At 54.1% G+C, this 27,896-nt stretch overlaps 2 protein-coding genes across 7 annotated transcripts; one reads left to right on the forward strand and one right to left on the reverse strand.

Moving 5' to 3' along the window:
* The first annotated feature begins 731 nt into the window (after nucleotides 1-731).
* On the forward strand, nucleotides 732-9,562 carry TMEM151B (transmembrane protein 151B). Of its 2 annotated transcripts, XM_004044123.5 has the most exons (3): nucleotides 732-1,358; nucleotides 3,528-3,968; nucleotides 5,516-9,562. In XM_004044123.5, exons 1-3 carry the CDS (start codon nucleotides 1,224-1,226, stop codon nucleotides 6,638-6,640), a joined length of 1,701 nt encoding a protein of 566 aa, XP_004044171.3. In that variant the 5' UTR covers nucleotides 732-1,223; the 3' UTR covers nucleotides 6,641-9,562. The 2 variants fall into 2 exon arrangements, with proteins under 2 accessions (XP_004044171.3, XP_030867971.1); XM_031012111.3 differs by lacking the exon at nucleotides 732-1,358 and having other exon boundaries at nucleotides 1,383-3,968.
* TCTE1 (t-complex-associated-testis-expressed 1) lies at nucleotides 8,844-27,748 on the reverse strand. 5 transcript variants are annotated; one of them, XM_004044118.4, is made up of 5 exons: nucleotides 27,692-27,748; nucleotides 17,570-17,939; nucleotides 15,985-16,553; nucleotides 12,133-12,582; nucleotides 8,844-10,506 (listed from the first exon to the last, which is right to left on the reverse strand). In XM_004044118.4, exons 2-5 carry the CDS (start codon nucleotides 17,844-17,846, stop codon nucleotides 10,297-10,299), a joined length of 1,506 nt encoding a protein of 501 aa, XP_004044166.1. In that variant the 5' UTR covers nucleotides 17,847-17,939; nucleotides 27,692-27,748; the 3' UTR covers nucleotides 8,844-10,296. The 5 variants fall into 5 exon arrangements, with proteins under 5 accessions (XP_004044166.1, XP_018884555.1, XP_055245741.1 ...); XM_019029010.3 differs by having other exon boundaries at nucleotides 10,281-10,506; nucleotides 27,182-27,716; XM_055389766.2 differs by lacking the exon at nucleotides 27,692-27,748 and adding an exon at nucleotides 27,182-27,681 and having other exon boundaries at nucleotides 10,281-10,506; nucleotides 12,394-12,582.
* Nucleotides 27,749-27,896: the final 148 nt, after the last annotated feature.

Here is a 27,896-nt window from a genome sequence, read left to right on the forward strand (position 1 = left end):
GAGGGAAACTGTGTTTCATTTCTGTACTGGGCACACAATAGGTACCCAACACCTGTTTACTGAATGGAGACATCCAGAAATGAATGAATGAATAAATGTCAGGGTCCTTCCTGCTGTGCCAGGGGATACAGGGAAAAGCAGTGTGGGGTGGATGGCCTGAAAGGATAGGCTGCCTGCAGTGGCTCAGCCTGGCCTGCTTCCTACACCTACAAGTCAGAGCCTTAGAAATTGTCCAGTCAACTTCCTCACTGCACAGATGAAGAAATTAAGGCTCAGAGAGAGGAAGGCACTTGCCCAAGGTCACATAACTCCTTAATGACAGAGAGAGAATTCAGAATTAGAACTCAGGTTTCCTGCCCTCCAGCCTAGGGTATTGCACACACTTCACTGCTTCTCTGGAGCTGTTCTTTTAGGGAAGAAAGATGGTTCAGTGAAGGCCGGTTCCAATGCCCTCCCCTCTGCCCTCTGTTAGTCCTTTCCCACATCTAGCTTCAATCTCTTCCCTTTCCCCCTATTCCATTCCTCTGGAAGTCTAGCTTCTGCCTTAACCCTTCACCACGCAACTGGGAGTAAGGATCTTCCCTAGGGTTCCAAGAATCAATTTCCTCTCCCCACACCTCTGCCCTGGGAACTTGGGGGAACCAGAGATGTGTGTGTGTGGGGGGGTGCTGTTGGTTGAACCTCGGGCACCCAGTCCACGGAGAACAGATGGAGAGGGGTTGCAGCACAGATTCTCCCAGGATAGGAGCGCGGGAGGGAGGTGCAGTGAGCAGGGCTGGGAGCGGGGAAGAGGTGTGGGGAGTCCCTGTTGCTTTACCCCTTCGGGGGGTGGTTATTAGGTAGGCTTGGGAAGGCGGAGTTTGGGGGGCTGGGGGCGGGGCTCGGCTGCGCTGGCAGGAAAGGGGGGGCGCGCTGGCTCCAGCTCGGCTCAGACAAAAGGCGGCGGCGGGAGCGGGCGGGAGGCGGAGCGGCGCCGCGAGGGCCTCAAGGTGACACCCGCCCCCGGCCCCGGCCCCCCCCGGCCCGGCCCCCCAGCCTGCCTCCCACCCTCAGCCCCCAGCCCCTTACTCCCGGTGCCCTTTCCGGGCCCCCTCCCCCGGCGGGGGGTGGGGAGCAGCGAGGGCCCCGCCCCCTCCCGTCCTCTCCCCAGGGCCCGCGCAGGATGCCCCCGGCCCCTGGCAGCCCCCCGGGAGGTCCTGAGCTCGACGCGCCCCCTCTACGCCATGTCCCCCCCTGGCTCGGCCGCGGGAGAGAGCGCCGCCGGCGGCGGCGGCGGCGGTGGCGGCCCCGGGGTCTCGGAGGAGCTCACGGCGGCGGCGGCGGCGGCGGCGGCGGACGAGGGCCCCGCCCGAGAGGAGGTGAGAGTCTAGGGCGCCCCTTCCCCGGGCGCGGCCGCAGCCTGGCCCCCCATCCCCCATCGCACGCGTCCCCCGCTGGTTCCGCCGCAGCGCGGCCGGCGCCCCGCACCCCGAGCCGGCCGCTGCAGCCGCAGTCCGCGCCGCCGCCCCCACCCGGCGGCCGGAGCTGTCCGCGGTGCCGGGGAAGGGGCCGCGCCGGGGGCGGGGCTCAGGGGTCCCGGGCAGGGGGAGGGGCCTAGGGGCGGAGCCTCGCGGACCCTGGGCTTATGAGAGTGGGGGCTATGCTCTACCGGGGTGGGGACGGTGGCGGGGATCCTGTCTCACAGAGGGGGATGCTACCTTGAAGGCCAGGAAGGGCGACTTGTACGGGCTACAGAACGAGGAGGGTACCATGGGGAAGTGGTGGTGGTAACTGATCTGGGACCCTAAGGAGGTCAGATGTGTACAGGGGGGTCCCGCCTGTGGTCATTGGGAGTGTGTGTGTGTGTGTGGGGGGGGGGGTGTGCACCTCTCTCTCACGAGGCTCCTGCTGCTTCCTCATATCCCTAGTTGGGGTCCCTAGTACTCAGTCCTCTGAACCTGAAGACAAAGAGACGGAGGAAAGTACCAGGAGCACCCCCACTCCAGCCTCCCATTCACACTTGTGCACACGCATGCACCCTATACTAGGGCAGAGGCACACAAGCGGGGATGGGCCTGCAGGTAAAGCCCCTTTCAGAGGTACCCACATGGGGACAAGCACATAACCAGGTAGGCACACGAAGGGGCCCATATGTTCATACCTCCTAAGGACAAGGCTCCCCGAAAGGCACATGTACCCTAATCTCCTTGTCCACATGTACTGTGTGCTATTTCCTGGCTCGCCTAACTATCCATACTTCTAGATCCAGGGCCCGATGCCTATTACTGTACCCTTCTTTTCCACTCTTTTCCTCTCTTTCCTGGCTGGCCTCTAGGTCAGGCCTGAGGAATTGAGGGGGTAAGTCAGGATCCCAGCAGGAGGTTGTGTGTGTGTGTGCGTGTGTGTGTGCGGTGGGGGATGGGTTCCTAAAGCTAGACAGCAGAGAGGAGGGGTGGGAAAACAGAGGCCACTACAAGAAATTAAACTCAACACTCAATTAGGATGTGGCAGCTGGGGGCCAGCACCATGGTAGGCACGTAGGATGCAAAGAGAATGAAGCATGGGCCCTCAGGAGTACTCAATGTAGTGGGGAGCCAGACATGTAAACAACTCCTGGGCCAACCCTGGGACAGAATGTGCCAGGAACTTTAACAGACAGGCTCCAGGAGAGTACCAAAAATAATTTTCTCTTGATAAATTGCTGAGCTTCAAACGTCGTCCTCGCTACCCCGGTCCCACATCCCCTATGCCTGTCCTCTCCTCAGCCACATGCCTCTGCCCTTCTGGATACCTCCTCCTGGACTGCCTGCCGCTCAGGGACCCCAGCCTCCTCCCTCCCATCCTAGAACAAAGGGAAGGATGTCAGGGTGCAGGAGGGAGACTCACAGGGGAACCAGGGTCCAGAACATGGGGAATGAGACAGGGCCTGGGGTTCTCTGGAGGCCCTTATCCAAAGGAGGTGTTAGGCTAATTGTGAGGGTTAGGGAGGTGGATGGGTCAGAGGGGAGTAGCTCCTCTAGAATCTAGGACTGAAAAAAATCTGGAAGTGAGGGCCCCACTTAGTGGGTCCCTCCCCCTTTTCTAGAGGACCTGGAAGGGGTCTGGGCTGGGGACCTGCCTTCGCTGATGCCTGTCTGTCTGTCCTCCCCTGTCTTCCCTGTCCACATCTTCTGTTTCATTGCCATTTTTGTGTTTGTCTTCGGATGCTCTCTGGGTACCATCCTATCCATCTGTGTTTGCTGCCTGGGCCTCTATCTCTGGCTCTGATCCTTCTCTGCCTCTTGGGGTGTCTCTCTCTGCACTTTCCTGTACTGGCATTCCGGTCCCCTTTCCTGTCCTCATGGCTTGCTCTGTGTCACTTCTGTTTCTACCTCTGGCCCCTGGCTCCCATCTTGGTCTCACCTTTTCTCTCCATATCCCTGTTTCTCTCTGCCTGTTATCTCTGGTGCTGGCCTCTGCCCCTCCATCCCTGTATCCATCTCTGTGCTGGGTCCTGCCTGCTCTCACTTCCCACTCATCTTGGCCCCTCTCCCTGCCCACCTGAGCAGCAGCGTCCCATCCAGCCCTCTTTCACCAAGTCCCTCTGCCGTGAGTCCCACTGGAAGTGCCTCCTGCTCTCGCTGCTCATGTACGGCTGCCTGGGGGCAGTGGCCTGGTGCCACGTCACCACAGTGACGCGCCTCACCTTCAGCAGCGCCTACCAGGGCAACAGCCTCATGTACCATGACAGCCCCTGCTCCAACGGCTATGTCTACATCCCCCTGGCCTTCCTGCTCATGTTGTACGCCGTCTACCTGGTGGAGTGTTGGCACTGCCAAGCCCGCCATGAGCTGCAGCACCGTGTTGATGTGAGCAGTGTGCGGGAGCGTGTGGGCCGCATGCAGCAAGCCACGCCCTGCATCTGGTGGAAGGCCATCAGCTACCACTATGTCCGCCGCACCCGCCAGGTCACCAGATACCGCAATGGAGACGCCTATACCACCACCCAGGTGAGGAGCTGGTGGGGAGTGCAGGACATTCAACATGGGAGGTGGCACTTACGTGCTGCCTCACTCCCTCCCCACCTCCCTGGGGGGAAGGTGGGAGGAGCAAAAGGCAGCAGTGAGCTCCCATGAGCATTGCAACAGCAGGGCAATAGCAACAACCATAATCATAACAGCAAAAACCGACCAGGAGCCAGGTTGTGCTCTAAGTATTTTACACACATCAAATCATTTATTTAATCCTCATAACAACCACTCAGGAAACTGAGGTGGGAGAATTGCTTGAGCCTGGGCAGTTGAGGCTATAGTGAGCTGTGATTGCCGCAGTGCAAGACCTCATCTCAAAAAAAAAAAAAAAAAAAATAGTGCTTAATGGCTGGAGATGGCTTCACATGCCCAGTATCATAGCATGCTCTTACCTGTTCAGTGAGGTGACTGCTACCGAGTTCTTTCACAGGTATGGACACCTAAACTCAGTGACTTGTCCAAAGTCTGCTGCTCTTAAGTGGTAGTGCTAGGCTCAACCCCAGCTTCCTGGATCTCAAGTTCAAGGGTCTAAGAGGAGGTTGGCGTAGGAAGTCTATTGAGGGTGGGCAGGTCAATCAGCACTTTGTGGACTCGCCAGGATGAGACATATTGGGGTCCTGGAGGAGACGTTCCCAGATGCAGGCCATCTGTCTCAGTATAAGGATCAATAGACAGAAGCCTGGGGCAGGTGAGAAGCAGGAAGGAGGCTGATGATAGCTACAGCGTGAACAGGCAGACTAGAGATAGAGGGGTTCTTTAGCGAGTGCTTCTGGGGAACCCATTGGGAAACACAATTGTAAAAGGGAAGAAAGAAGAAGAGGAGGCTGTTTGTGGTGATGTGGGGGCACTTTGGAAAACAGAGTCAGTGGCAAATGGATCAGGCAGGCCAGAGGGGCAGTTCATGGCCAGGGCCTGACCCCTAGAGGAAGCAGGGCTTAGTTAAAATTTAAATGCGCGGCCGGGCGCGGTGGCTCACGCCTGTAGTCCCAGCACTTTGGGAGGCCGAGGCGGGTGGATCACGAGGTCAAGAGATCGAGACCATTCTGGCCAACATAGTGAAACCCCGTCTCTACTAAAAATACAAAAAATTAGCCTGGCGTGGTAGCGGGCGCCTGTAGTCCCAGCTACTCGGGAGGCTGAGGCAGGAGAATGGCATGAACCCGGGAGGCGGAGCTTGCAGTGAGCCGAGATGGCTCCACTGCACTCCAGCCTGGGCGACAGAGCCAGACTCCATCTCAAAAAAAAAAAAAAAAAAAAAAGAAAAAGAAAAAGAAAGAAAAATTTAAATGCGCACAGGTAGGGCTGGTTCTAGTCCGGTCATCACGTCTGATTACACAGAGGGCGTCAGTTGCCCTGTAAGTCAGACGAACAGATCCTAACCAGCTCCAGCCGGCACCTAAACCAAGACAGACTTAGGGTCCGACCAGGCAACCAGAGCATAGATGGGGCGGGAAAGGGTGAGTGGGCAGAAGCGGGCACCGCTAACGGGCTCCACGCGACCCCGCCGCCTGCCCCCCGCGCCGCAGGTCTACCACGAACGCGTCAACACGCACGTGGCGGAGGCCGAGTTCGACTACGCGCGCTGCGGCGTTCGCGACGTGTCCAAGACGCTGGTGGGTCTGGAGGGCGCGCCGGCCACGCGGCTGCGGTTCACCAAGTGCTTCAGTTTCGCCAGCGTGGAGGCCGAGAACGCGTACCTGTGCCAGCGCGCGCGCTTCTTCGCAGAGAACGAGGGCCTGGACGACTACATGGAGGCACGCGAGGGCATGCACCTCAAGAACGTGGACTTCCGTGAGTTCATGGTGGCCTTCCCGGACCCGGCCCGGCCGCCCTGGTACGCCTGCTCGTCGGCCTTCTGGGCCGCGGCGCTGCTCACGCTGTCGTGGCCGCTGCGAGTGCTGGCCGAGTACCGCACGGCCTACGCGCACTACCACGTGGAGAAGCTCTTTGGCCTGGAGGGCCCGGGCTCGGCCAGCAGCGCAGGCGGTGGCCTCAGCCCCAGCGAGGAGCTGCTGCCCCCGCTCACCCACCGCCTGCCGCGGGTCAACACGGTGGACAGCACGGAGCTCGAGTGGCACATCCGCTCCAACCAGCAGCTGGTGCCCAGCTACTCTGAGGCGGTGCTCATGGACCTGGCGGGGCTCGGGACGCGCTGCGGCGGGGCGGGCGGCGGCTACGCGCCCTCGTGCCGCTACGGTGGGGTAGGCGGCCCGGGCGCGGCGGGCGTGGCTCCCTACCGGCGCAGCTGCGAGCACTGCCAGCGCGCCGTCAGCAGCTCGTCTATCTTCTCGCGCAGCGCCCTAAGCATCTGCGCCAGCCCGCGGGCCGGCCCGGGGCCCGGTGGGGGCGCGGGCTGCGGGGGCAGCCGCTTCTCGCTGGGCCGTCTCTACGGCTCCCGGCGCAGCTGCCTGTGGCGCAGCCGCAGCGGGAGCGTCAACGAGGCCAGCTGCCCGACGGAGCAGACGCGGCTGTCCAGCCAGGCCAGCATGGGGGACGACGAGGACGACGAGGAGGAGGAGGCCGGGCCGCCGCCGCCCTACCACGACGCCCTCTACTTTCCGGTCCTCATCGTCCACCGGCAGGAGGGGTGTCTGGGCCACAGCCACCGGCCGCTGCACCGCCACGGCTCCTGCGTAGAGACGTCACTGTGACCTCCGGCCCCGGAGTGGCCCGCGTCGTCCTCCCGCCTGCCCCTCGCCGGACTGTGCTCCCTCTGCGACGCAGGGCGAGTCACCACGGTGACTGAGGCCGCGCGGGGGGCAGGGAAAGGGAGGTGAGGGCCGCAAGACAGACCCGGATGGGGCCGAGACCCCCGCTGTCCCTGTACATAAAGAGACCGATGGGTGGGAGGGGGTCGGCTGCTCCCCGAGATCCCCCTGGCAGAGTCATTCTTCCAGCCCCACCCCTGAGTTCCTAAAGGGACACCTCCCTCCTGTCCAGCCCTTCAACAGATCTTCTGTTAGATGACAACCGTGCCGTGGGCCCCGCGTTGGGCCTTGTCTGAAGGGAGAGGCCCTGGCATGCGGATGGGTGATTTAGAGGCTGTGGAGAAGGGAACTTGGGGCTTTCCTTCCTTCGTGGCCTCACTCCCCTGGGGCCTCTCTCTATGGAGGGGGCAATGGTTTGGTGACTAGCAGGCTGGATTCCAACTAGCTAATGCATTCAGCAGGTCTGAGGCTGGGGCCAGGTGTCAGCCCTAGGCCTCCATCCAACACCGTGGAAATGTTGCTGCCCTCTTCTTGGCGCTGACCCCAAGATTGGGGTTTCCTTTCTGCCGCTCCCTCCACTGTTGTTTATCTAACTGGGCCCCCACTCCAGGTCCAGAGGGACTGTGCTCACTGCACAGACATCACTCACCTTCTGCTCCCCAGTCCTGCAGAGCTGTTGCCAGGGTGCAGTGGGGAGGGGAGTGAAATGTGGAGGACTGTGTACCTCAGTCCTCTCTCTAAACTCCTCAGCCTCCCAACAGGGGCCTCCTCACCTGGGTTCTGAGTGTGTACCCCTTTTAGAGAGTGAGATGCCACCCGGGCAGCACTCGTTAAAGCTGGCCAGCATGAGTGACTAAGGGGAGAGAGCATGACATAGACCTGCGTGGCAACGGGGACCTCTGGAAGCAGGTGGGAGTAAGAGAGGAGAGGGCAGTGGAGGGTAGAGGAAAAGGACCTCCAGAGGTGGGGTGTCTGTGGCGGGCGGCCTTTGCCTCCCTAAACCTGTGCGGAGGAGTGGAGTGTGCTTGTCGCTCAAACACATCTCTGGGGACTGAGGACGTTGTCACAAGCCCCAACTGGAGAAATAATTCCAATGGCAGGGTCAGAGGCAAGCATTCTCTAAATCTTGCCCAACCCTTCCATCCTTCCCTATCCTACGAGCTGAAGCCCTGCTGTGTGTCGCAGGGTCTTCAAAGGGGCATCCTGCCACCACCCCAGGGCGCTGGCCCCACGTCCTGTTCCCCTAAAGCTCTGACACCGCCTTCTCTCCGTGTGCTCCCCCCACCACCTCCACCCTGATGTGCTTCAGTGTGCATGTCTGTGAACAGCCCTCCTGCCCTGCCAACTCCCCTGGCTAAAGTCTCCCCAGCAGATTTAGCACCCAGGGATTGAGCTCACAGTTCAGGCTGGAGAGGATAACCCTTGGGCCACCCACATCTCTCACCCCTGATGCTTCTTACTTCGCCTGAGCCATCAGAACTCCTCCTTACCCTCCTTCAGCCCCTCTCATCTTCCTTCAGCCCAGCCAGGCCTGCACCACCAACTGTGTGGCCTCCACCTATGCAACATCGCCTCTGGCTCCCCTTCCCTTCTTCCTAGGGGGGAGTGCGAGGGGCCCAAATTGTGGGGATACCATGGCCCATGGCTTCTAAAGGGTTTAGCTTTACTTTCAGGTAGAGATGGCTGAGTGAGGAGGGAGAAGAGGCTAGAGAGAGGGAGGCTTGGGCGGGGGAAACAGCTGCCCACCAGGTTTTCCTGGACAGCAGTGCCCACCTGCCTACTAGCACTGAACCTGCTTGGACCCTGAGTCTGTGCTCCTTGGGGGCCTGGCGTTTGGAGCACCCTTCTTTCCTCTGAATGGACATCTGTGAGGTACAGGTGGTGAGCTGCAGCCTCAGGCTCCATTTCTTTGCCAGCTGGCACCTGGATGTCATGCTTTGTGTGGGGACAGCCTGGCCACCTCAGGGCTCCAAGGAAGGAGGAACGTGGCTCCTCCTCCCTCAGGCCTGTTCCTGAGACAGAGCCTGGTCTCACAAGAGGGGAAGGGGGACCTCTATTATTATTTTTGCCTGTATTGACCATTTCTGCCTAGGTCGTCTCAGACAGCCTCATCTCCCGCACATGCACAGACTTAGAGAGAAACCAATTCTTTGGTCTATTTTCTTGGTAGCTTTACTGATTGCCAGGGAAAATGAAAATCAGAAAACTAATTAATCTCTAAAATTAAACTTTACACTGAATGTTCTTGTTTCTCTAATTAGAATTTCTGCTAGCAGCTGTGGCTATACACACACACACACACACACACACACACACACACACACCTACATGTTTGCACTCCGGAACTGTCAGAGGGTGTCAGGCACAGACAGACTCTAGGTTGCCTAGACAGGCACACACATGCAGTCACTCCCAAGCCCCCTTTGGTGCTCTGCTCAGCGCCTGCTTAGCGGAAGGAGTCCCTGGAGAGCAGGCACTCCTGGACTGGGGTTGTAGCCCATGACCTGCCCTTTGGGGACACAGTTCTGGAGGCTCTGGGCCAATGAATCAGCCCAAGGAGGATGGGCAATGGCGCTCAGCCTGAATCAGTCAGCTAGGTCTCATGTGGCCCTGGGGGCTGATGTGATTCCTGTAGGTGTGGCCCCAGGGTGGACAGCTACAGAGTGATGGGGACTCATGTAGGGCACCTGGAAGGCTCCATGTGTCCTGGGGACAAGGGCTTGTGGGGTGGGCTGGGCCTGGCTAGGGAGAAGACAGGTCTCTGTCAATTGGGTGCATCACACTGTGGCCTTTTTGTCGTGGATTTAAGCGCAAAGATTGTACAAATCAAACTGGTGGATAATAAAGTCGTGGATGACTCACTGACTTCCTGTCCCAGTGTGGCACTTCTTTCCCTCCCTCCCAGGGAAGCTCTCTGGGGTGGGTGGCAGGGATTGTGTCATCCTTCCCTGGAAGTCATCATCTACAGTTGCCTCCCCAGAGGAGTCCACTGGGTCTGAGCCCCTGGTGTCAGCTCGTTGTCCCCTTCCCAGGTTGGGAGTTGGGGAACTAGGGGATGGCGTGGCCTGTAGAACTGGATCACTTAAAGCAGAGTCAAGCAACAGGGAAATGCATCTACAGGGATGAGGGTGGCAGAGCCAGGCATAGCCCTGCTGTAGCCGGTGTGTGTGTGTGTGTGTGTGTGTGTGTGTGTGTGTGTGTGTGTGTGTGTGTGTTTGAAGATCAAGGATCTGTTTGGTAGAGAAGAAAATGGTGGGGAGTCAGGGAGGCAGGCAGCCCCCACGGGAGAATCTGGCAGGCACAGTCCCTCAGACACCTCTCTGACTTCCCTATTCCTGAAAGAAGTTGGTCATTTGTGGGTGTCCAGTAATATCCTTTCCCTGGGCACAAAGGCTGGGTCCCTACTGCATACCCTTTCTTCCCCCATGCCAGGCTCCCTTCCCTGCCTCATGTCTCCATCCATACAACCCTTGATCACTCCAAGGTTATTCACAGTCCCCCTCCCCGCTCCCTCTGAACCAGTGTGATACTCTGCAGCAGGCATGGCAGGGGTATGAAATGAGGGATGGGGCTGGGGCCATGATCCAAGTCAGGTCATTTTATCCCACAGAGTTCTCAGGGCCATTGGCAGTGATGGTTGACATGAAGTGGCTGGGATTCAAGGCCCGCTGGCGGGCTGCTTCTCGGTTTGCGTAGAGGGCCTGGCCAATGAGGTACTCGCTTTCCTGGGCCACATCTGACAGGCGCAAGTCAAATTCCAGGAGGGTCTTGTTGTCTGACATGCCTTCCAGGAGCTGCTTCCCACCGTCCTGGGAGAAGGGTGCAAAGGAAGGGGTCATTTACATCACTACCCAGGATCTGACACACATACTACACATTTTCAGGTAGATGTGACTAAAACAAAAGTTTCACAAAACAATACTTAACCTATTTGTGACGCATGTTGACATATTCTGTTCTTTTCCATTTGAAAAATGGTAGCCAATACCCACTAAATTGACTTCTCAACCCTACTAGTTTGAAAAACATGAATCTCTGGCAATGATGATAATTCCATTCCTTTGGTTCAGCCATGGGCATGTGGGACAATCTAATGAGATGTGAGGGGGAAGCTGAGAGAGGGTGGCTTCTGGGAAGGTTCTCCTCATTCCAAAAAGAGAAGAAAAGGAAGCAGGTGTTCTCCCGGTTTCTGCCTCTGGGCATGTCCCTGTATGAGATGTCAGAACTGTGGCAGCCATCTTGGGACTGAGAGAAGCACTAGCGAGGCCTTGGCCATGAGACTGGGGTGGGCAGAGCAGAGGGTGGCACTGAACCCAGGGGTTTACCACCCCTACAACCCTCTAATTCTGGTTGTGGGAGACACTGAATATTCCTCCTGCTTAAGCCATTTCTGATTAAGCTTTTTATTACTTGCAGTCAACAGCACCCCCTCTAGAAACTGTGTGTGTGTGTGTGTGTGTGTGCGTGCGCACATGCACGTGTGTGTGCGTGTATGGGCCTGTGTAGGTGAGCAAAGGTTTAGTAGAGGGTTCAGTGACCTAATGGAGGGCCCTGCTCAATGGTCATCACAGCTCCAACCCCTGCTGGGCTGGGTGGGCTAGCCCCAATGTGAAAGAATTTCATGTTGGGAGGCAGAATGCTACCATTCTGTGGTTGTGACCCAGTAGTGTGTTGCAAAGTCAATTTAATGGGTCACAGAAGCATTAAAAAATACAATAGAGTGGAATGTAAAGGAAAATATCAGCATATATCACAAGTCATAAATTTCAATATTATGTTTATGTCAGTGTTCATGTAAATTGCATTTTTTTTTTTTTTGAGACAGAGTCTCGCACTGTCACCCAGGCTGGAGTGCAGGGGCACGATCTCAGCTCACTGCAATCTCCGCCTCCTGGGTTCAAGCAATTCTCCTGCCTCAGGCTCCCAAGTAGCTGGGGTTACAGGCGCATGCCACCACACTGGGCTGATTTTTGTATTTTTAGTAGAGATGGGGTTTCACCATGTTGGCCAGACTGGTCTCGAACTCCTGGCCTCAGGTGATCCACCCACCTCAGCCTCCCAAAGTGCGAAAGGACTCAGGCTTTCAATCAATCTTGGGTTTGAATCATAGCCTTGCCACTTGCTACTGACTTGATGCCCTTGGGCAACTCACTATCCTCTCTGAAACTTAGTTTTCCATCTAGAAAGTAGGGTTAAATATACTTAGTTATATACTTAAATATATTTAGGGTTAAATACGCTTAGGGTTAATATACAGTTACTTAGGTAACTGTAAGGATTAAAGGAAAAATAATAATCATTGGGATACACAGTATGTGTGCATACTTGATGCAGCATGTAGTATGTAAACTCTGTGATCTTCACAATTATCCCACAAGCACCCCTGGCAGTTGGATTCCACACCCACCCTCACAAGCCCAGAATAGGTGGCTCACCAGCCCGATGTGGTTGCAGGACAGGTTGATGCTGGTGAGTGTGGTGTTGATGGCGAGCACCTGTGACAGGAGTGTGGCGGTGGGCTCAGACAGCTCATTGCCACCGAGGTGCAGTGTGGTGAGGCACTTGTTGGTCTGCAAGGCATGGGCAAGAGCCTGGCCACCCTCATCCTCGATGCAGTTGAGACGTAGGTTGAGGGAAATGAGGTTGGTGTTGTGTGCCAGAGCGTGAGCCAGGGACTGGGCACCGGGTGCACGCACCTGGTTGTTAGCCAGGTTGAGCACACGCAGGCGGCTGTGGCTCAGCAGCTTGGCTGCACCTCGTGCACCACGGTCCCCAATGAGGTTTTGTGACAAGTCCAGCTCCTCGAGGACTGGGTGGTGCAGAAGGCTTCGAATTATGATGCGTGCCTTGTCATCATCCACCTTGCTTCGGGTCAGCTTGAAGATCTGTGGGCAGGCAGAGGGTCTATAGCAACTGCCAGCCAGGGATAATCAGTCTGCCCACCTAGATCTTTGGCAAACTTGGCTCACCTAGTGTTGGCCACCTGGCTGGGTCTTGGAGGGGGCCAGGCCTACCAGCATGGCAGAGTAGTATAGAATTGGTGGCAGGTAGCAGGGAGGAAAGATCACTGTTTATTGAGCAATTACTACATGCTGGGTATGCTGCTTGGGTCTTCCTTTTTTATCTTTTTTTTTTTTTTTTTTTTGAGACGGAGTCTCGCTCTGTCACCCAGGCTGGAGTGCAGTGGCGTGATCTCGGCTTACTGCAAGGTCCACCTTCCGGATTCACGCCATTCTCCTGCCTCAGCCTCCTGAGTAGCTGGGACTACAGGTGCCCGCCACCACGCCCTGCTAATTTTTTGTATTTTTAGTAGAGACAGGGTTTTACCGTGTTAGCCAGGATGGTCTTGATCTCCTGACCTCGTGATCCACCTGCCTCGGCCTCCCAAAGTGCTGGGAATACAGGCGTGAGCCACCGCGCCCGGCCACTTGGGTCTTTCATAACCATTATCTCTAACCTTCAGCATCTCGATGAAGAAGAGAAAGTTCTCTCCATTTTACAGACAGAAAATGGAGGCTTACATTATTTCCCCAGAGTAATGCAGTGATTGAAGCAGTTGAGACAGGTTTGGAATCCAAGCCTGCCTGAGGCCTCAGCCCCTCACTGCATCCTCCTCTCCCAGCCAAGATCCACCAGGGCAAGGAGAGGACCTCTCTGAAGGAGGTTGCCAGGGCAAGAACCAGGGAGACAGTGGGGAGGTGGAGAAGCAGGAAAAGGATGAGATAAAGGAATGAAGGAAAGGGGATGGGGCTGGCAGTATGAATATTGTCCATGGGAGCCTCTCCCCCTCACCTTCCCGCTGGCTTGTCCCACTCCTCTCTCTCCCTTGAGACCTTTGAGTGTCTGGCCTCTCTCTCCCTACCCTTCGGTTCACTCCTTTTTATACCCCTCTTACCCAGCTGAGTCTTTTGTGTCTCTTCTCTTTTCATTGCATCTCTCTGGCAAAGCCCTAACCCTGGATCAGCCCCACTCTCTATTTTCTGCATGCCTGTGCGCAAGCAACTGACAAAATAGAAAACATCAGCTGATGGGACGGGTTGCTATCACTGGAACCACCAATAGGCTTGTAACGCTGCATGCCAATCTAACTATATTTCTCTGGCCAAAATACCCTCTTATAATCTACAACAACTATTTCAGCTTTTTGCAGCCTCCTCAGAATTCAGGGGCCTCCTTGCTGAGCCCCCTCTTTCAGCAGGTGAACTCTCCTCTTGCCTTCTCAGTCATTGAAGGGGAACCTGTCATTTTCCTGATACCAAGCACTGACTTATTGGTCTATGAACCCGTGCCTCTCTTCTACATTCATCCCCTTTCTTGCAACTGGATGGAGCCTTACACTGGTTTTAAACATATGTGAGTTATTCTGAAGGAACCCAAAGCTCTCATCGGTTATGGCTGTACCTTTTCCCCTTCGCAGCCAAGTTCTTGAAAAAGCTGATCACAGCCACCCATTCCTCACTTCCCACTCTCCCCAGAAACCACTGCTATCTGGCCTCTGCTCCTGCCACTCCACTGAAATAGCTCCCCCTCAGTGACCTCCACGTTCACTAAATCCAGTCCTCAGCTCTATTCCACCCCGTTGCTCACTCCCTCTACTTGAAACATACCCCTCCCTTGCTCTGTGACACAATGCCATGTTCCCCATTTCCTCCTCCCTCTGGCTTCCTGGCAAGCTCTTCTTCTTCCACTGAGACCACATGCCAGGCCTCTTCTTGTCTTGCTTTTGGCTCTCCCCTGCGAGACTCCATCCAAATCCAGGGCTGCAACTGCCACCTTCATGAAGACGGCACACATTCCCACATTCAATTCAGACCTCTCATCTGAGCTTCGGACCCTCTACCCAACTAACGAAATGACCCCTTCTTTGAGATGCCTCAAACTGAAACTTACACTCTTCCCCCTCAAAACTGATCCTCTTCCCACATTCCCTGTCTCTGCAAATGGTCCCTCCAGCCATCCAGCCTCACAAGCCAGAGGTCTTGCACCTCACCTCCTTCTCCTTCCTTCTCCTTCAGATCCTCCCTGTGCCAGTGTGGCCAGGTGCATGCCAGACACATGTCTGCCTAAATATGTCTTGACTCTCTCCACTCCTTTGAGTCTCCACAGACACTACCCTCGCTGAAATGACCCTCACCCTCACCTGGATTTGGCAGTGATCTCCTAGGTAATCTGCATGTCCACTGCTGCCCTGCCCAGGCCATCCTCCCTCACAGACGGAGTGACCTTTTCACATGTGAAATCCAGTAATGGTACCTACTTTTTTGCCTAAAACCCTTGGATGGTGTCCCAGAGCTCCTAAGGATAAAGATAGCCTCCTGGACAAACCCTCCTTCACCCAGCAAGGCTGACCACCTCACACTCTGCGCCAGCCACACAGTCTTCTCTTTCTCTTTGAGCTGGCCATGTTCACTCTGCCCATAGAGCCTGTATGCACTGCTCCCTCTGTCTGGAACGCTCCTCCCTCTGAGACTGTAACTCGTACTCCTCCTTCTAATATCTATGTAAGTGACATTTGTTCAGGGAAGCCTTCACTTGCAAGGTCAAATGCTCCTTTATAATCTCTCATAAGAGTATCTCTTCTTTATAGCATTCATCCCAATTCAGGGGTACCAGAAAAAAGTACAGGATGCCCAGTTAAAAATAAATTTCAGATAAATAAGAATGCCCCATGGAATATTCGGGACACACTTATAAAAATTCTTTGCTGTTTATCTGAAATTCAAAATTTTTGGAGACAGGGTCTCATTTTGTAACCCAGGCTGGAGTGCAGTGGTGTGATTGCAGCTCACTGCAGGCTTGAACTCCGAGGCTCAAGGGATTCTCCTACCTCAGCCTCCTCAGTCTCTGGAAGACTACAAGCGTGCCTGGACCTGAAATTCACATTTAACTGGATGTCCTGTATTTCTATTTGCTAAATCTGGCAACCCTATTCTAGTATCAATTTTATGTTTATATGATTGCTGATTAGTGCCTTTATCCCATCAGACTGTTAGCTACAGAGGGCACAAATGACAATCTTGCTCATCCTTGAATCTTCAGCACCTAGGACAGGGCCTGGAGTGCAGCTGTTTGTTCAATGAAACAAACTGGTGAACTGGGAGAGCAGCGCCTTGTTCATCTCTACACCCCCAGAACCGTGTATCTTGGTGCAGGGTGCATTAAAAAACACTTGGCCAATGAAAGAGAAGGAAATAGGAAGAAGGTAATAATAGAGGAGGAAGAGGAGGGGAGAGGGAATCTGAGAGATGCTGAGAAGGGGTGGGGGGAAGGCTGGGAGCAGACAGTACCTTGAGGGTGTGGCATGCCTTGATGGCGGCTGCCAAGGAGAGGCAGTCGCGGTAGGTGAAGAGGAAGAGATTCCACTCGAAATTCATGCCGCAGTCCTTGACATCATACACCAGGTCCAGCTCCTCCAGGTGGCTCAGGCCAGCTACCAGATCGCCCAGTTGGTAGTGGTCAACGGTGGGCTCCTCCATCTCTCCCTCACTGCCTGAGTCGGACTGGTCGCCCGGCCGGAGCTGGGCTGGGAGCTGCACCGGCGGAAGGAACTGATCGACGTGGACCCTGCGCACGTAATTCCGGCAGAGCGGCAGCAGGTCGAGGATCACCGCAGGGTCTGTGGTGCCTGGGATAAAGTGCTTTAGCAGGTTCTCCAGGTGCCGCTCAAAGAACATGCGTTTCCAGCTGCCGCCATGGTGGGCCACGTGGCACACGGGCCAGCGATGCATGCAGCAGCGGAGCCAGTAGTTCTCATTGTCTATCAGGTTGGCGGTCACAGCCAGTGGTAGGTCAGGGGACAGGTGGTTCAGGACCTTCTGCTGGTGTTCCGGGAGCATCTGCTTCAGGATAGGGTTTTCTTTGGGAACAGAGGAAGGAGCGCAGGGGGTCACAGTGTTGGGGGACACCTCAACATGATGCCTCAGGCTGGGCCTGCCTGGGAGCACCAGGCAAAGGAGAGACCCTTCCCTGCTTAGGGGATAGACAGCCTCTGCTCTCAGGGGGGCTCAAGCGGAGGGTGGGACACAGCCTTTAGCTTTGGGGTGTTCCCTGCCTGAAGGTGGACATCTCAGCATCTGTTCTCCGGGAGTTCCCAGACTGAGGAAGACTCTCAGGTCCAACTCTCAATTATCACCTGGTCTGATGGGGGATACAATCCCTGAGGTCAGAGGCTTCCAATCTTATTTGATTCATCCATTTCAAAACAAGAAATTTTTTGAGCACCTACTATGTGCCAGACACTGGAGGTAGCACTATGAGAGACTACTATGTCCCACGTGCTGGAGATAGAAGAGTAAGCAAACAGGGCTCTCCCTTTTGGAGTTTACATTCCAGTGAGGGGAGGCTGACAATAAACAAGTAAAATGAGTGAGACTGGGTGACGATAGTTGCTGTAGATGAAATAATGGCCCTGTCCTCAGACAGCGCCCCATCTGGTAGGAGAGGCTGGCAGTCCATCTTTGGAAAGGATCAGTATTGCAGAGCACAAAATATGGAACAAACCAAGAGCCCTTACATGGCATGGAAGACTCCATCAGAGTGGAGGGCGGTTCACTTGGGAAGGCTTTCTGGAGGAGGAAGTAGATATGGCTCAGGCTAGGTTTTGCTGGAGAGAGTAGGAAAGGCAAGGAGAGGGCAGAGGCATGGAGGGTGCAGTGTGGGTGGGAGTCTGGTGGGACCTGCCAGTGGGAACAGAAGGAGAAACTGTCTTGGCCCTGGGTGGAAGGGAAGTGTTGAGTGGGTATGAGGATGCCATACGGGAGACCAGGGGCTGCCCCAGGACCCAGCTTCTGCAGTCTTGGCTCCGGACAGTCCCCACCCACCTAGCCCCACTCTTGGCCTTCTCCTGCCCACCTAAAGCAGGGACAGACTCACTCTGGAAGTTCCTGATAATGTGCTGAATGCAGAGCTCTGTGAGGAGGGGCACGATGGCCAGTGACCACTCAGGATCCTCAGCAATGATCCGGCGCATCCGACGGATATTGGCCCTGGGATGTGGGTTCCTGGACTTTGCAGGGACTGGTGTGATTGAAGGCTTTGAGAGCTGTGGGCTTGTGCTTGAAGTGTGTCCTCCAGTGGAGGACTTGTCCTGGGTGGAGACTGAGGAGTGGCTGGGGTCCAACAATGCTGATGTCGTTACGGTATCCTGCATGCTGGAGGCTGGCAACGTAGGGGTGGGTGGCCCCTGGATGGCCTTATGACAAGAAGCTTCTCAGACTGGCAGGTCCTTGAAACAGGTAGGGATCTGGAGCAAAAGGAAGAGGGTAGAGGTGTTACTTTGGTGGGTCTTGGTGGGCATTTACTAAGAGAGGTGGTACAGAATAGTGCTTAACGATCAGTCCCTGGAGTGAAGCAGATCCAGGTTATCTGTGTGGCCTTGGGCAAGTTACTGAACCTCTCTGAATTTCAGATGCTGCCTCTGAGAAATGAAGGTCACAGTTCCAGTAGGATTATTTGGAGGAGTGGATAAAATAATGCATCCAAAGGGCATAATATAGTATCTGACACATGAAACTAGCAAGGAGCAGCCCCAAATTTTAGATAATAGCTCTACAGCAATTACAGTAATTGCTCTGTGCCAGACAATCTTTTTAGTTCTTTATGCCTATTAATTCATGTGTCCTCAGAAAAGCCTTTTTCAGAAAAGCCTTTTTCAGATAGGCGCTTGTATTATTCCCATTTTTCTGCTGGAAAACTGAAGCAGAGAGGCTAATTGACTTGCCCAGTGTCATGCAGCTTAGAAGTATCACGGGTGGGTTTAAATTCAGTCTGTCAAATTCATGCTCTGAACCCTATATTGGACCGGCCCTCTGAGGGTGAGGGCTGTATATTGCCAAAAGACACAGGTATAATAAAGAGCCATTCAGCTCATAACAGGACCCTGCACTAAGTATTTTATAGAACAGCAACTGCCTGATCCGTAGGATGGGGTTGAGAACAGCTCTGGCCAACAGAAATATAATGCAAGCCAAAATGCAAGCCACATATGCTATTTTAACTTCTTTAGTGCCCACATTTTAAAAAGTAAAGAGAAACAAGCCTGGGCGTGGTGGCTCATGCCTGTAATCCCAGCACTTTGGGAGGCCAACGTGGGTGGGTCCCTTGAGGTCAGGAGTTTGAGACCAGCCTGGCCAACATGGTGAAATCCTGTCTCTACTAAAAATACACAGATTAGCTGGGCAGGGTGGCAGGCACCTGTAGTCCCAGCTACTCGGAAGGCTGAGGCATGACAATCACTTAAACCTGGGAAGCAGAGGTTGCAGTGAGCCAAGACTGTGCTACTGCCCTCCAGCCTGGGAGATAGAGCAAGACTCTGTCTCAAAAAAAAAAAAAAAAAAAAAAAAAAAGTAAAGAAAAACAGGTGAAATTAGCTTTTTTGGGTGTGTGTGTCTTGCTCTTGTTGCCCAGGCTGGAGTGCAATGGCGCGATTTTGGCTCACTGCAACCTCCGCCTCCAGGGTTCAAGTGATTCTCCTGTCTCAGCCTCCCGATTACAGGGATTACAGGCGCCTGCCACCACCCCCAGCTAATTTTTGTATTTTTAGTAGAGACGGGGTTTCACCATGTTGGCCAGGCTGGTCTTGAACTCCTGACCTCAGGTGATCCACCCACCTCAGCCTCCCAAAGTGCTGGGATTACAGGCGTGAATCACTGTGCCTGACCATGAAATTAATTTTATATTTAGCCCAGTATGTCTAAAATGTTATTTAAACATATAATCAATATAAAATTATTAATGTGACATTTTATATACTATGTTTTCATATGAGGTCTTCAAAATTTGACGGCTCAATGGGCACATTGAGCCTACCGTTTCAATGTGGCTACTGTCTCAGAGTGCAGGTTGAGAGAGAAAGGAGAGGGGAACGAGACCCATGCCCTGCCCAAGGTGCCAGCACCCTTCTCTCCTCCTTCCCACTGAGAGCTCAAACTCCAGGTCCCTTCCCTTCCATCTCCCCATCCAGTCTTCCTCTAGCTCTCCCAGCCTCCCAGCATTCCAGACAGCAGTGGGCAAGCGTGGGAGGCGAGAAGGCAGCTAAATCTGGGGCTAAAGACAGAAGATAGAGGATGTGTCTTGGTCCGGGGACCCTCCCCCATTTGCCCATTCCTGCACCCTTGCACTCCTGCCCTGAGATCTGCTGGAGGAAAGCCCAAATGGGGCTGCTGGCACCTAGTTCCTCCTCCAGGCAGTTTCCCATCAGATGTGCACCCTGACGACTCAGTGCACTGGGTAGTGGCCGGTGGGAGGGAACACTCTGAACCAGCAAAGGCGTCCTTGGCAGAGGGAGGGACCAGATGGTGCTTCCCAGCCTGCCAGGCATCTCAAGGAGGAAAAGCCTGGTTGAGAGGTGGGTGGCAGGGAGAGGGATAGTGCGGGAAAGATATCTAGGTATTGTGACATCCCCTATGCAAATCAAATGCAAATTCACACACAGATTGTGTCCAGAATTGTGGAATAACCAGATAGTGCTTTTTGACTAATGGCCTCTCAGAGTGTAGGGCTGGAGGGGGTTGCTGCTTAGCGGTACCAGCTGACTTTGCATTTCTGGCTTTGTCAGTTATGTGCTTTGTGACCTTGGCCAAGTTATTTAACCTATCTGAGCTTCAGTTTCCTTATCTGTGAAACTGGATAATAATATCTTCCTACATGGGCTGTAGTGGAGATCCCCCTGAGATAATGGTCGGTTAATATTGATCATTGTAAAGAATACAGGGTGTGTGGAGAATGAAGGTACTATGAGGGGCAGGGGTCTGAGGCTGCAGAGACCACATCCAGGAGACCTGCTTCTTGAGTGCTGACCTGAGATGGTATCTTTGGGTGAGTGCAAAGTTTTCTGAGGCCCTTCCCTATTTCCAGGAGCGATGTGAAGGGCAAGGAGGCAGGGTGGTGTTGGGGGCTCACAGACAGTACGACAGAGGCAAAGGAGGAAGGTCAGAGGCAACAGGCCAGCCCAACTCCTGCTTGGTTTTGGCCTAAAACATTCTATAATTTCCCTTGGTCCCAGATATGTCCCTGGACACCCATGGGCCACACCCAGGGAGCAGGACCAGGCTTGGCAGGGGGAGCCCCAGGTTGCTGGTGTGCATTGCCCTGGAGTTGACTCTTTAGTCATTCCTCACAGCACCATCCAGCTTCACCATACTGGCAGGCAGTCCCTTCTCCTTCTTCTCCTGGGGAGCCACACCTGGGAAACCCCACCTGGGGCCAGGCGGGATGCCTCTGCAATCAGGTGACTCTAGTCCCACCGTCTAGCACCTCACTTTCAGGACCTGGAGTTCTTCCTACGATCTGGTCCTAATTGGTCTTGCTGCTGTTTTGTGCCTGCAGCCTGCCTCTGGGCATGACACAGCAGGACCCATCAGGGCATGTTCCAGGGCCCTGAACCAACTTCTCAGAAGGAAGGGGCAGGGCCTCGCTCCATATCACATGGCTGCCGTGTGCATGGCTGGTATAAAAATGAGTCCCTACTACCTTCAGCCTTTATAGGAACATCCATACCATAAGGCCTGATGTCATTTTAAGGCAAATGTTGAAAAAATTAATTGCATAAGATCAGAGTTGATAATTTTCAGTTAATCATCTCTTGATTTTTTAAAAATGGATATCACAAAAATATTTTGGCAGGCAAATTATTACCAGACACACAAGATTCTTCTAAGGAGGATTTTAGTTCTAAGTGTTTTAAAAAATCTACTTTTTAAACTAACAAAATAGAAAACAAAGTATATTTAAAAGGATAACGAGCAAAACTAACTCCTTGCTGCCCCGCTGTCACTGTTATGAGGAGGATATGGAGTATGGCTCCTCCCTTGGCAGGTCGCCTTCTGACCCCTGCCCTTGGGGGACACCCTTTGGCGTGCCACTCTCTTGGCTCTCCTCCTACTTTCCGACCATTCTTTTTCCAAAAGTCTTCACCACAGACTTCTCTCCCTCTGCCCATCTCTCACGTGCCAAGGTCCCTCAGAATTCCGCCATGGTCGTCCACTCATTCCTGCTGATGGGTTCTAGCTTTCACCTCTTCCAGGTGGGGTTTCCCAGCTGTGACGTCCCAGGAGAAGCAGAGGGTACTGTTACCAGGATGGTGAGTCTAGGGGGTGGTGGTGTAATGCCAGACTCTCCTACATCTGCATTCCAGACTCAAGTCCACTGGGATGCTGCCTAGGTCCCTCCAACTCAATCCATCCAGATGCCGGCACCAGAAACCAGGGAGTCATCTCTCTCTCTTTCAGCCCTCCCGCCCCACCCCACCATCTAGTTACTGATTCAGTTTTGTCTCCCACCCAGGCAGCCTCTCCTTTCCTGCTGCCGCCTTAGCTCAGGGCCCCAGTGTCTGTCTGGATCACAGCTTCAGCTGTTAGGCATGTGGTCTCTGGCATCCAGTCTGGTTCTCTCACATCTAGCCTTCACACAGCCACTGTGGCAGGCTCCATGTAAGCCCTCTAGCGGCTCACCACTGCTCACTGGGTAAAATCCAGCCTCCTCACCTTGGTGTGTAAGGCCCTCCGTGGCTGGACACCTTGTTGGAAATAAGCTCCTCCTTGCATCTGGGACATTGCAGTCCACCCAGTTCATGCTGCCCAGCCCTTGCTCAAGTTGTTCCCTCTGAAATGCCTTTCCCACCACCTCAGCCAGGGAAAGGGACAATCACTGGTCTTCTGAGTCTGAGCTCAAGCACCACTTCCTCTCTGAAGGCGAGGTGCTTCTTTGTCCCTGATACCCCAAAACAACCCCTCCCATTGTCAGACCCCATCTTTCCAGTACCTGCATCACTCCAGTAACCTGACTGCCCACCTTCTCCCCACACCCACACTAGACTGTGAGCTTCTCGAGGTGTAGGGGCTGTCTCCTCCTCATTTTTGTCTCCAATTTCTAGCCCAGTGGTAGGTCTGCTTTAGGCGAGGTAGCTGGTGTTTGGGGCGGCTCCACTGGCTTCTGATAATAGATTCTGGCCAAAAGGAGTGTCTATTGGTCAGGGCAACTTGTTCGGGGGTGGCTATCTGATATAAGCCAATTGGAGTCCTTCTTGAGATTTGTCCAAGTGGAGGGAGACAGAAGGACATATGTCCTTGAAGGATCTGGATCTCCTGCTGCTGGAAGTCATTTCTCTCCACACGTACAAGGTCTGTTTGCGGCGGGAGGGAATCAAGCCTGGGGGAGACCAGCAGAAACGATAGATAGACAGAGACAGCATCCTGGTATCTTCAATCCCCATGCCTAGTTCTGGAGGCTCCCAGAGCTGTCTGGCTCTTTGGCAGTGCCTTCAGCTCTGAGAGCTAACTTGGCAGCCTTCTAATAAGTCCCTTTGCCAAAGCTAAGAGTTGGGTTTCTACTCCTTTTGACCAAAAGGTCCTGCCCCATTTTGACCAAAAGGCTCACAGTTTGGTGAGTGAAAATATGGGAAAAATCCTCAATCAGTAGATCAAAGAGTTCAATGGGATAGCTGAGAATGGCCAAAGGCCCCCAGGTTATTACTCACAGGACCTGATTCACTCCTGTGGCCTCTTCCTCTCTTGACTACATTGAGCCTCTATAGTCTCACATCCCATCTCTCCAGGGCTGGGACAGTATCAGCACCTTACAACTGTCCAGCACTTAACAGTTACAAGGTCCTTTCAAGGTCCTTTCAGAACTATCCTCTCAAAAAAAAAAAAAAAAAAAGGCTGGGTGTGGTGGCTCACACCTGTAATCCTAGAACTTTGGGAGACCAAGGCGGGAGGATTGCTTGAGGCTAAGAATTCAAGACCAACCTGGCCAACATAGTGAGATGCCGTCTCTAAAAAATAAAAAAAATCTTCTCATGGGACTCTTCAACCATCCTATAATGGAGCTAGGATGGGCTTTCTTATCCCCATTTTACAGATGAAGAAACAAGGAAACAGGAAATGACTGGCCCTAAAACACCTATGAGAGCTGGGGCCAGCGTCTGAGGGCAGGTCTCCTACCTCTAGCCACAATACACTACCCCTCCACAGTCACTCAGTATGTCCCCCTCCCCTCACTGTTCCTGCCCTCCACTAGGAAAGAAGAAAACATATTCTTGCTCCTTGGGAAGTGGGGAGGGCCTCCCTGGGCTGAGCGCGCTCCCAGGACTTTGGCACTCCACTAGGGGAATTTCACGGCCCTAATGTACAGTCTTCATCCCTGTTAGGGTAAATGCATTTTCCCCCTAAATGAAACAAAATTTAATATCAATACTTGTATGCTTATATCCATATGTTAACCTTGAACTGCTTTTTAAAAACATATCTCATCATTTTAGGTCAAACAAAAGCATAGTAAATCATAAAATGTATACTGACACTAATGTAGCAAACTTTTTTTTTTTTTTGAGACAGAGTTTCGCTCTTGTTGCCCAGGCTGGAGTGCCATGGCGCAATCTCGGCTCACCGCAACCTCTGCATCCCGGGTTCAAGTGATTCTCCTGTCTCAGCCTCCCAAGTAGCTGGGATTACAGGCATGCACCACCACGGCTGGCTAATTTTGTATTTTTAGTAGAGGCGGGGTTTCTCCATGTTGGTCAGGCTGGTCTTGAACTCTCGACCTCAGGTGATCTGCCCGCCTTGGCCTCCCAAAGCGCTGAGATTACAGGCATGAGCCACTGCACCCAGCCTAATGTAGCAAACTTTTTAAAAAGTAGAAGTTGTAATATATTGTTTCTGACAGTTTAAGTGTGCAGAAATTACATATATAATACACATGACTATATATAAGATATCAGGATATATGTATTCCACACGTTAGTGTGAAAGAGTTTCAGATACAAAAAGCAAAGTTAGAAAGGGGGCAAGGGAGGCGGGATATGGTGGCTCATGCCTGTAATCTTAGCACTTTGGGAGGTCGAGGAGGGTGGATTACCTGAGGTCAAGAGTTCAAGACCAGCCTGATCAACATGGTGAAACCCCGTCTCTACTAAAAATACAAAAATTAGCCAGGCATGGTGGCACATGCCTGTAATCCCAGCTACTTGAGAGGCTGAAAGAGGTGGTTTATAAGATAATTAGGGGAAAAAAATGAAGGTTGAACCCAGGAGGCAGAGGTTGCAGTGAGCTGAGATTGTGCCACTACACTCCAGCCTGGGCAATGAGAGCAAAACTCTGTCTCAAAAAAAAAAAAAAAAAAGAAAGAAAAAGAAAGGAGGCAAGGAGAATAACCACAGAAAGGAGAGGAGGTGGGGAGTGGGTAGGTAAAGGAGAAGAAGAAGACAGGAGTCTGAGAGAGCTCTGCCTGTTTCACAGGTTGGTCTTAGTCTGGCCTGGCAGTCATCAGCCTGCAGCTGAGGGTGCGAGTAGGTGGCACTATCTTCCCTAGGAGCCTGCAGGGATGGGTGGATACCCAATAGCTGGGGGCCCTGGGCACATGGACAGTCCCCAAGGACCCACAGAGGGCAGTCCTGGAGGTGGCTGAAGGGTCACCTTCCTCTCCGGAGCTGTCTTTCCCTGGGGAACCTGTTGGGCCAGTCAGAGAATCCCAGAGTTCGAAGACTGGGAGCACGTTCAAGACTCCAGTCTTGAACATGGGCAGGGCAGGAATCCTGACATTCCAGAGAGGTCAGGGCCACCAGGAGTGGGTACGTCTTGTGCCACCACCTGGTGTCTCCATCCAAGGATGTGCTGTGCTCTCAGAGGGGGAAAGTGGGAGAGTGGGGACACATGCAGTGGACTTTCACTTCTCTGGGGCCTGCCTCACCAGCTTGTTTGGCTTCACATGGTTGTGTCTCTAACCCGGGACCACAGTCCCCAGGGAAAGGCCAATCCTCCTCCCCTGGGCCCCTACTCTGCATCCTCAGGACCAGGGTCCAGGGTCCTGAAATCACACACAGGGAACAACGTCTATACCAGGCCATTAACTCAAAGGATTGGTTGTGAAGGACTGCTCTTTCCATGCCCAAGCACAGGTAATAGAAAGTGACAAGATGTTCCAGTTTGGCCAGGGTTGTCCTCATTTCTGATGGCTTGAATCTGGTGGACAGGTGTTCTGGGAACCATACCCTTGGCTATATATAGCTATGATTTATTGAGAGCTCTAGGCCTTCAATAGCATGTACATAGCAGGAGGCAGGACAGCAGCTGGCTAAGTACTCAGGAGTTGTGCTGCTGCCTCAAGTCAAATCTCCACGGTGCCCCCCACTATCTGTGCAACCTTGGGCAGGTCCCCACTTGCCTCAGTTTCTTCATCTATAACGTGGGGACACTACTTAATAGTATCTATTTCATAGGATTACCCAGAAGATTAAGGAGCTAATGTGTGTGAGACATTTCATATAGTGCTGGGCCCAGAGCCAGCACTCAAGATGTGTGTTAGATATTGTAGTGAAGATGCTAGATGCCTTTCTACATAATTTTATTAAATTTTCAAATTAATTATTGAGGATTATTATTTAACACTATTGTCCCCATTTCACAAATGAGGAAACTGAAACTTAGAAAGCTTAAGTAACTTACTGAATGTCACTAGCTAGTAAGTGGAGAAGCTGAGGTTTTAGTTTGTGTCTGTCTAATGCTCTTACTTCCATGAGATGCTGGGGTTGCTTATAAATTGCTCCCAACTCAGTCATTCATAGCACTTTTCCAGTGGGTCTCCCACTTTCTCCAGCTCATGAGCTCTCTTGTTCACCAACATGGAGCCCAGGGTTATCCCCTTGGTGCTGACCTAAATAGTCCAGGCTCCCTCTTCCAGTTCACTGCTGGGTATAGGAGACTTCCGCAAGGCTGGACCACTGCCTGCATCCTTTGGAGGGCGCAAGGAGCCCAACAGAGTGCTGCAGAGTGGTGCTCTCCTGCCCCTGGCACATTCCCTCCACAGAAAGTCTCGGGTCTTCTCCATCCTTCCTCAGGTCCCCAGCTAAATCTAACCATTCTGGGCAGGAGCTCCTTCCACCTGCCCTAATGGGAACACGAGGAAGATGCTGTAGGGTTGCATTCTCACCTTCTTGCGCATCACAGTTCTGGTCCTCAACTGTCCCCTCCTCCCTTCCTCTTAGCGGAGAAGTGGAGACACCCGACCCTCTTTGGGCAGACAGCGCCTCTGTGCCTGGGACACTTCCCCAGGAGCTGGCTTTGCACCCACTGCTCTGACTGCCTTCTCTGCCTTCTCAGCCGCTCCCACCCCAGATCCCCTCAGGAGAGCCCTCCTCTGTTCTCAGGGCTCTGGGCTTTTGTCTACACCCACCTCCATATCCTTCATGCCCACCATGTCTTACTTTGGGGTAAGTCACTCCCAAGTTGGGAATTCCACTTGTGGAAGGGCAAAAAACTTTCTCCAACTGAGCCTCGGCCCGCGTGCTTGGACTTGGGCTGGGTGAAACCGCCAGTTCACTTACCACAGCCCCTGGGCTGGCCTCCTCCCAATTCCTGACCACTCAGGTCTGTTGTCTCAAAAGTGACTCCAGCGGCTCTGGAGTCTCCCACCCTTCCTCCCTACCTTCAGCTCAGACACCCCAGCAGGGAAGCTCAGCTCCAAAGGCCAGGAGTCCCTCCCCCATCCTACCTGGGGTGTAGAGGCGCTGGCTTCTCCTTGGTAACCCAGGGAAACCGGCAGTGCAATGGGAGGTAGGGAGATGAGGAAGCTTCCGCACCCGCGGGAGTGATTACAGCCCTCGGGTGATGGGAACGGTCGGCCTTTCGGAGAAGCCTGGAGCCCCAGGGCTTGGGACCGCTCTCCTCCACGCCCTACGGATGCCCCACTTTCCCCCTCTTCTTCCCATAGTCCCTCCCCTCGCCTCACTCGGATCCCCAGCCCCGGGCCAGACGGTTTGCAGACAGTGACTGTGGTGGGGAGGAGGCGCGGGGCGTCCTCGCGTGGAGGGCGTGGGGTCTCCCGTGGGTACGGACCGGCGCTTCCCCGCCACGGAAAACGCAACCCAGGCAATGGCCGCCCGTGGGCTTCGGGCCGGTGTGGGCAGAGGACGCTAGAGGGGCTCCCGGGCTCAGCCGGCCAGAGGGGGCCCCGATAAGGGAGACCGGGGCTGGGTGTCCCTACTCCCGGAGGTCGCCTCACCCGCTCCGGGAGCCCCGGCGCTCGCCTCACGCAGAGTCCCGCGCGCCGGCGCCGGTCTTTGTCGTTGGGGACGCCTCGCGTTGCTAGGAGCGGGCCGGGCGGGGAGGACGAGCGCGCCGCGGCTCGGAGGGGGCGCTGCTGCTTCCTCCGCTGTCGCTGCCGCTGCGCGCCAGGCACGCGGCTTACTCGCGCGCAGGGTGGCCAG

Source organism: Gorilla gorilla, chromosome 5 (assembly GCF_029281585.2).
Source record: "Gorilla gorilla gorilla isolate KB3781 chromosome 5, NHGRI_mGorGor1-v2.1_pri, whole genome shotgun sequence".
Classification (NCBI taxonomy): domain Eukaryota; kingdom Metazoa; phylum Chordata; class Mammalia; order Primates; family Hominidae; genus Gorilla; species Gorilla gorilla.